This window comes from Mesitornis unicolor, unplaced genomic scaffold (assembly GCF_000695765.1).
Source record: "Mesitornis unicolor isolate BGI_N332 unplaced genomic scaffold, ASM69576v1 scaffold20266, whole genome shotgun sequence".
Lineage (NCBI taxonomy): Eukaryota > Metazoa > Chordata > Aves > Mesitornithiformes > Mesitornithidae > Mesitornis > Mesitornis unicolor.
This window is the reverse complement of record NW_010191929.1, coordinates 22,045-29,954: the sequence shown is the minus strand read 5'-3', so window position 1 is coordinate 29,954 and position 7,910 is coordinate 22,045. Positions and strand designations below refer to the sequence as shown.

At 48.6% G+C, this 7,910-nt stretch overlaps 1 protein-coding gene across 1 annotated transcript in view; it reads left to right on the top strand.

Moving 5' to 3' along the window:
- Positions 1 to 7,910, top strand: part of TANC1 (tetratricopeptide repeat, ankyrin repeat and coiled-coil containing 1) — a gene marked incomplete at its 5' end in the record, with an annotated part of 29,101 nt that overhangs the window by 13,835 nt on the left and 7,356 nt on the right. The window contains 8 exon segments of the mRNA XM_010186899.1: positions 435 to 666; positions 1,680 to 1,846; positions 2,756 to 3,363; positions 3,754 to 3,862; positions 4,078 to 4,200; positions 5,021 to 5,257; positions 5,808 to 5,993; positions 7,091 to 7,169. Coding sequence (XP_010185201.1) covers positions 435 to 666; positions 1,680 to 1,846; positions 2,756 to 3,363; positions 3,754 to 3,862; positions 4,078 to 4,200; positions 5,021 to 5,257; positions 5,808 to 5,993; positions 7,091 to 7,169 — 1,741 coding nt within the window.

Here is a 7,910-nt window from a genome sequence, read left to right as displayed (position 1 = left end):
GCTGTGTGAGGGTGTCTTCAGTAGCTGTGTCCTTTACTTCTGTCTGACCATCAGATCAGCCCTCGGTCATTGCAGTGTGACATGACGCAGCGTTGTGCAGTTGTAGCAAACAGGTTGCTTAGTTGGAGCCTCAGGTTATTTTCCTGTGCTGTGTGGTTGCTCAGCTGTTTGCCCGTGTGTCCGGATGGCAGGGACTCCAGGTGCTGTGTTTTCCTGCCAGAACCTGACGTTTTTGTTCTTTTTCCTCTCTGTGTGCCCTACAAGGTCAGACCCATTTCACTGTCTTCCTTCCTGTGTCTCTGGCTGACACCAGTTGTGGCGTTGCCGAAAAAGATTTTGTGGGTGAAGTTTCGTAACCCTTTATCATAACTGGACTGACTGGTAACCGCCCGGAACGCTGAAGGAGTAAAACGCCCTTGTGTTTGATTCCCCAGGTGGTTGCGTATCACTACTGCCAGGCTGACAACACCTACACGTGCCTGGTGCCGGAGTTCGTGCACAGCGTGGCAGCGTTGCTGTGCCGCTCGCAGCAGCTGCCGGCATACCGAGAGCTGCTCCTGCGTGAGCCACACCTGCAGAGCCTGCTCAGCCTCCGCTCCTGCGTGCAGGACCCGGCCGCAGCCTTCAGCCGCGGCGTGCTGGAGCCGCTGGCAAACCTGCGCAGAGGTGGGTACGGGCTGGGGCTGGAAGCTGCCTCTGAGCGGCGTAGAGAGCGAAAACTGCTCAGAATGGTGCTTTAGTGCTCCAGGAGAAGTCAGTAAACCAGAACTCGCCTCGAGGAAGGGATTCCTTACCTGTGGCAGATGTTCATAACAGTAAGACGTAGGTTTTGAACAGCTTTTTTCGTGTTTTAAAATAGAATTCTATGCACCTTATTAAAGATCATGGAAACTTAACGTTCTTTTTGCCACGAAACTCAAGGGTAGCTTTGTAGCTTGAAGTTAAGGCTGGCGCGTTTGCGTTAAAGGACTTTGGCTTTGAGTTTTGTGACACTTTTTTGTTCTGTGATGTTCTGTACATTAACACCTGCAGAGCGGATGTGCTTGGTGCTTGCTTTTAAAATTGATGTATGAATTTTCCAAGAAAGCGTGTCACAACGCGATTTTCACATTAAAACCCCGAGTCTGTCAGACCCCTCCTTGGGCAGCTTCCCGTGCACAGCAAGGAGGGAGCCGTCCCCATGGCAGAGCGCGGAGCCGTGGGCTGGGGCGCAGCTCTGCAGGGTGGTGACTGCTGGCAAACCTGAACTGCCCCGGCAGAGCTGTGTGTGCCTGGGGTCTCTGCCCTGGCGGAGCTGTGTGTAATAATTAAAGGCAGCGTTCACTGGTCTCTTAAACAGCCTGCATACACCTTCTTCCCATATGCGTCCCTTACCCTTTACATGCTCACAGCCTTGTTTAGTCTTTTAACCTTTCAGTACAGCTGTGAAATAGATCCCTAATAATAGTGCAGTAAAAACACTGTTGTGACTGCTTCCACTTCCTAGCATTTTATGACAATGTTGTTTTTTATCTCCCAATGTTGGTTTTAATCTCCTAAATAATGCTTAAATGCTGTAGTATGTATTGCTATGCATAAGGATGTTTTTATTTCTTGATGACCAAAATTTGGGGATAAAAATATGTCACTTAACAGGGGAATTGGTGTTCATCCTTTCCTCTTGTATTTTCGTGTTTCAGAGCAGAAAATCCCTGAGGAAGACTACATCATTCTGATCGATGGTTTGAACGATGCAGAGTTCCATAAACCCGACTATGGTGACACCCTGACTTCTTTTCTCACAAAGATCATTTCTAAGTTCCCTCCCTGGCTGAAGCTCATCGTGACTGTGAGAACCAACTTCCAGGTACTAGCACCTTTAAATTACTTTTTTCTTAGCCCTCCAAGACTTAAATGATCTTTTATACCAGTGCAGCTGCATTGTTAGGAAGAACACGAGTTTTAGAGGAATTCAGAGTAAAGTCTCTTGGGTTTTTTCCTTCCTTCCTTTCTGGTACACAGGTGTGATACTGGAGCCCTTTCTTGTTTTGATTCACCTTATTGACTATGCTGGTAAAACCGATAACACCAGAAGTGGTGAAATCAAAGTGCATTTCCTTGGCCTTCAAGAATGAAATGGGCAAGTGAATTATTGGAAGCTTAAAGAAAAATAGAAGTAATTAGAGGCCCATAGTGATTTTCCCTTCGACATTTACCTGTTGGAGTGAACGTGTAGTGTTACACAAAGGTGTTGAGGTTGAGGTGTGACGGTGCCGTTCATGGCTCTCCCTGTAGCCTGAGCAGGGCTGTGGGGGTGTGGGGATGGTGCCACCCTGGTACATCCTATGGGAAGAGCAGCAGTGAGGAGATCCTTTCTCTGTTGTCATTTCTGATATTCCTTAATAAGTAATTCCTTACAATAAATCCTCCCTTCTGCCTCTACACTTCCCTGGCCTCTCTTAGCGCCCAATTCTGGTAATGGTTTTCTGTTCCCTTGATTTTGAGTGATTTTCTCTGTGCCTCATCCCCTCCAGTTGCCTTGCTGGGCTCAGTCAGTGAAATATGTGAGACCTTCCTATGAAAATGAAATGTAGAAATCTTGCTCTGCCTTTTATTAGAGGACAGTATTTGCAGAGCTGTTGCAGAGACACTGAATCTCCTTTTGATCTCAGAAGAGAAATACAGCAGAGATGCACCATTGAGTTTTCAGTGCTGCAATACTGTAACACCTGTCTGGTTTTTGTTTTTCCTTTCTCTTTCCCCTCTCCCCTCATAGGAAATAGTAAGTTCACTGCCCTTCATCGCACTATCCCTGGACAGTTTTCCAGACAGCAAAGAAATCCACGACGACTTGAATGCTTACATTCAGTACAGAATTAATAGCAGCCAGGAAATCACAAACAACATCTCTTTAAACGGAAAAGCTGACGCAGCTATAATTGGGAAAGTGAGTAACCACCTGATCACGAGGAGCCTGGGATCATACCTCTATCTGAAACTCACTCTGGATCTCTTCCAAAAAGGTCACTTAGTGATCAAAAGTGCCAGCTACAAGGTAGTGCCGGTGTCTCTCTCAGAGCTGTACCTCCTGCAGTGCAACATGAAGTTCATCACCAACTCTGCCTTCGAGCGAGCCCTGCCCATCCTCAACGTGGCGCTGGCGTCCCTGCACCCCATGACGGACGAGCAGCTTTTCCAGGCCGTCAACGCGGGCCAGATCCAGGGTGAGCAGCAGTGGGATGACTTCAGCCAGAGGATGGAGGCCCTCTCGTGCTTTCTGATCAAAAGACGTGACAAAACGCGCATGTTCTGCCACCCCTCCTTCAGGGAATGGCTCCTGTGGAGAGCAGACGGGGAAAACACCGACTTCTTGTGCGAGCCCAGGTGAGCCAAACCCACAGTAAATCGTGCTCACGTCACCGCCACTGTGTTCTGTGTAACCGGCTGTGACAGCTGCTGAGAGGACAGAGCAGTGCTAAAGCACAACGAGGTGTTTCCAGGATGGAAAAGTTCATCTATTCAGAGGTGGACTTGACAAAAGTACCAGGGGCTACAGCGCGTAATTGACTTTGGAGAATTTTCAGATTTGGCTTTGCTGTCTTCGTGGGGAATTGAGAGTGTGATGGTTTTGACAAGTTCTGCTCTGAAATCTCTGCAGATGGGGCGAGACCCCCCCAGCCTCAGCCCTGGATGCAGAGCAGGCACACAGATGTGTTGGGGTGTTTACTGGAGGTGTGGTTGTTAACGCAGCTCTCTCTTAATCCTTCCTCCTAGGAATGGACACGCTCTGCTGGCTTTCATGTTTTCTCGACAGGAGGGGAAGCTGACCCGCCAACAAACCATGGAACTCGGGCATCACATACTGAAAGCTCACATTTTTAAGGTAAGGCTTACGCCTTTAATAGGTTTTATGATATGTTCATATGAACGCGTCTTACAGATTCTCTTGTGAGTTGGTTTTGTAGTCTGTTAGCTTACGCAAAATACTTGGTAATGCTAACAAACAGAACCGTTACTTCTCTGTGCACTGATGAGATGGAGATACAAATGGTATTTCTAATCCCTTAGCGAGATTTCCTGTTGTGTCGTTTCTGCCAGGGTCTCAGTAAAAGGACCGGGGTCTCTTCCAGTCACCTGCAGGCGCTGTGGGTTGGGTACAGCACCGAGGGGCTGTCGGCAGCGCTGGCGTCCCTGAGGAACATCTACACCCCCAATGTGAAGGTGAGCGCAGCCGTGTGTGCACAGCCCGAGCCGCTGCCGGGGGCGCTGACACCAGCGTGAGGGGAAGAAGCCGCTGCTGTGCCCTGCAGCTCCTGTCACCAGTCTGCAGGAGCTGGTAAAGCTGTTCAGACCCAGTTCAGTTCCCGTGGTGGCTTTGCCCTGGCTCTGATGTAGCCAGGCTGTGTAGCACCAATGAGCGTGTGGGTGCAGCTTCAGAGGTCAGAGGTACCCCCTGGTGTGGTCAGCCCTAATTTCTGCTGTGGGGAAGAATCGAGGGAATTGTAAAAGGGGAAGCACCGTGATGGTGAAAGGATGCAAAAACCCCCTTTGTACTGCTCTTTGAGTGCCTGGATTAGGAATAGGGAAATCCCAAGTTGACAAGTGCTGTTTTAGCCAACTGCTAAGCCTTTGGGTTGGAAACCTTGTGTGCACACGTGCTCTTACCATTTTTTTGAGATTACTTTGTGTGCAGACTGGTTCTCCATTAATGGAGTCAGTTACGTGAATCTGCAGAGCAGTAGCAAGTCACACCTTCAAAATCCCACTGTTACAGCAGGTAAAACTGTGGTGATAGTGGTGAGTTTTGGGGAAGGGTGACTCTTGTAACGGGAGTACGTAGTTCAGTCATACAGTAATTTGTTTGCTAACAGATGATTTTAAACTTTCATCTCGCTGTGTATGTGATAACATCAATGTCTGCCAACAAAATCTGCATCGAAGTTATGGGGTAACGTGTGAGTACCTGAATCAAGATGTTGTTCTCTTAATAAATTCAGATAAATCAGAGGAAAAATTTGTTTTTCTTTAAATTAATGTATAGGTGAGTCGGCTGCTGATCCTGGCAGGAGCAAATGTCAACTACAGGACTGAAGTCCTGAATAACGCTCCGGTGCTGTGCGTTCAGTCCCACCTGGGGCACGAGGAAGTGGTCACCCTTTTGCTGGAGTTTGGCGCTGCTGTTGATGGAGCTTCAGAGAGCGGGATGACGGCGCTGAGTTACGCAGCCGCCGCGGGCCACACGAGCATCGTGTCGCTGCTCTGCAAAAGGGGTGCCAAGGTGAGCTGGGGCACAGAGGTGTTTGCAACCAAAGGAGTCACGTCAGGGCCTAGGAAAACTGTTATTGCATACTTAGATAATGAACGCACATGGACCTGAGGGGATCCCAGATTGTGCACACAGACCCCACAAAGAGTTTCCCGTGTGCCCCCATCACCACCTCTGTGCCCAGTGGGTTCTGGGCCCACCCCACTGCCCCTCAGTGCCCTGTGCTGCAGCGGCTCCTCCACGGTGCTGGTACGGGAGAACGCAGCAGAGCCTGACCAGAGCCGAGGTGGAGGACATCCACCAGGCCAGAGGGCTGTGGGGTTGGTTAAGTGCCATTCTCTCTTGGTAAACCCCTACTGACCACCCCCATCCCCTTCTTGTCCTTGGCATGTTTGGAAATGGTGTCCAGGACCGGTTTCTCCATCACCACCACCAGCGAGGGCCGTTTGGTCTTTAGTTCCCCAGTCTCCCGTCTGGCCCTCCCGAGGGCAGCGGTGATGTTGCTGTCTCCTCCCTGGCCCTTCACCAGACCCTGACTCTGAACATGTGTTTTTGCACGCAGGCCGACTGCGTAGACAAGAAGGGGCAGTGCGCTTTGGTGCACAGCGCGCTGCGAGGACACCGCGACATCCTCGAGTACCTGCTCACTGTTGCCTGGGCAGCTCCTGCCCCAGAGCAGGACCCGTCCCGGAAGCGGCAGGCACTGCAGCAGGCGCTGACCGCGGCGTCCAGCATGGGGCATGGGCAGGTACGGGCAGCTCGGGCATTGCCCCATCCCTGGGTTCATCCCTCGCGTTCATCCCGCCTGTACTGCAGTGCTCGGAGCTGCTTTTGGAGGTTGAAAAGCAGAACTGTGCGAACTTCTGATGTTTGAAGCAGTATGCATCCTTAGCAGCTGTTTCAAATGTTTAATATAGTGATAATTCCTTATAAGTCCTTCACTCTCATAAAGGTTCTTGTTTGCTATCCACTGATTAGAGGAAAGCAGTCAGCTCCTGAGTAGCAGCAAAATACATCACGTTAATCATAACTACTTACTCTCACCCAAAAACGTCCATCTTTCTCTTTAGTAGGACAATAAGAAGCTTAATTTTTCTTAGCTAGAAAAAAAGGCCTGTGTTGTTTCATGAAATTTTAAATAAATTACATTCCAGCATTTTGAATTTCAGAATTTTTCCATACATTTCTTGCAGCCTGAAATCACCCATTTGCTTTCTCCTCTCCTGCCTTTGCTTTTTCCCAAAACTCCATCAGCGTGACTCTGCTCCCCTGCCCGCTTGCTGCGGCCTCTGGCCGTGTTCCCCCTCAGAAAGTGGGTTTAGAATAGCCCCTAGAAGTGGTGTGAATTTAATAACCCCCTACTAGCAGGTGGGTACAAAACAGAGCATTAAACAGTGGGTGCTTAAGCCGTTCTGTGAAGAAATGTTGAAAAACAGCTAAGATACAAATCGTGTAAAAGGAGAAACACAGGGATCCCCGTTTGACAAGGTGCATGCAAATCCTCTCTTTTTCCCTTCATTTTAGACTGTGGGGAATTTCCTTGCCCATCTGGGATGCTCTCTTTTTATTTCTGGCGCTGTTTTGATGATTGTGGTGTATCTGGGTCACACGGGAGCTCGTTAATTCATAATGATGTGAAACACTGAACTGATTAACAGGACGCTGGGCTTCTTTTGAACTGTTTTCAGAAACATCCAGTTACTAAGAGTGGCAGTGTCCTTGGTGTGCTGGGTTCTGCACACACGAGTTTTCCTCAATTCATGCACATTTTGGGCAGCCCCCTCGCGGATCCCCCCCCTGCTGCTGCGGCTCTGCTGACCCCGGGCCTGTCCCTGTTTTTGGCAGGTGGTTTCCTATGTCTTGGCGGCCGGAGAGGAGCACGGGGTGGACATCAACGACACGGACGCCTTGTGGGGAGAAACAGGTCTGTCCCTGCTCACTCAGAGCTGCTCGCTTGAGAAGTCAGTTTTAACTTTGATTTTGGAGGTGATGGGAAAATACCAGCTTTAATTAGAAATTGCAGTTCATAGGCATGAGTACAGAGCTTTTAACTTGCTAAATCTACTCATGTATGGAAGAGTTATTTTACATTAAAATAACTGCAAATTGCTGACTTTCCAATTAAATTGAAAATTGTGGAAATACAGTGCTAACGATAGATATCGTTAAAAAAATTAATGGATTTACGACTTCCTGCAGTGTTTGTCATTTCATTTACTTTCCATCCATTGTAATTGAAAAAAATTACACTTTATCATGTTTGAAAATGCTAAAAGATGAGTAACGTGAAATTCAGAATTTGACCCACTTCTTATGGAAAACACACGATATTGGGGTTTAGCAAAGGGCAGGGGGAGTCCTTCGCTGGTTCTTGCAGGGGTTAGTGCATGAACTCATTTTCTGGACCACGTTAACGTTACTGATGACGCTTCAGCATAGACAACAACAAAAATGATTAATGAAAGAGGAACTAGACCTGCCTCAGGCTGGAGTTTATCCAGATTCACATAGGATTCCTTGTACAAGCTATGCATGGGGTACTGTGAACCATGCTTTTATTGACCAGAGCATGTCTGTGGTGCATTGACTTAACCCAGGTCTGGCCCATTCCTTTGGGTCTGGAGATGGTAATGGAAATGTTGGGGTGCAGACATGGGGGTTCAGC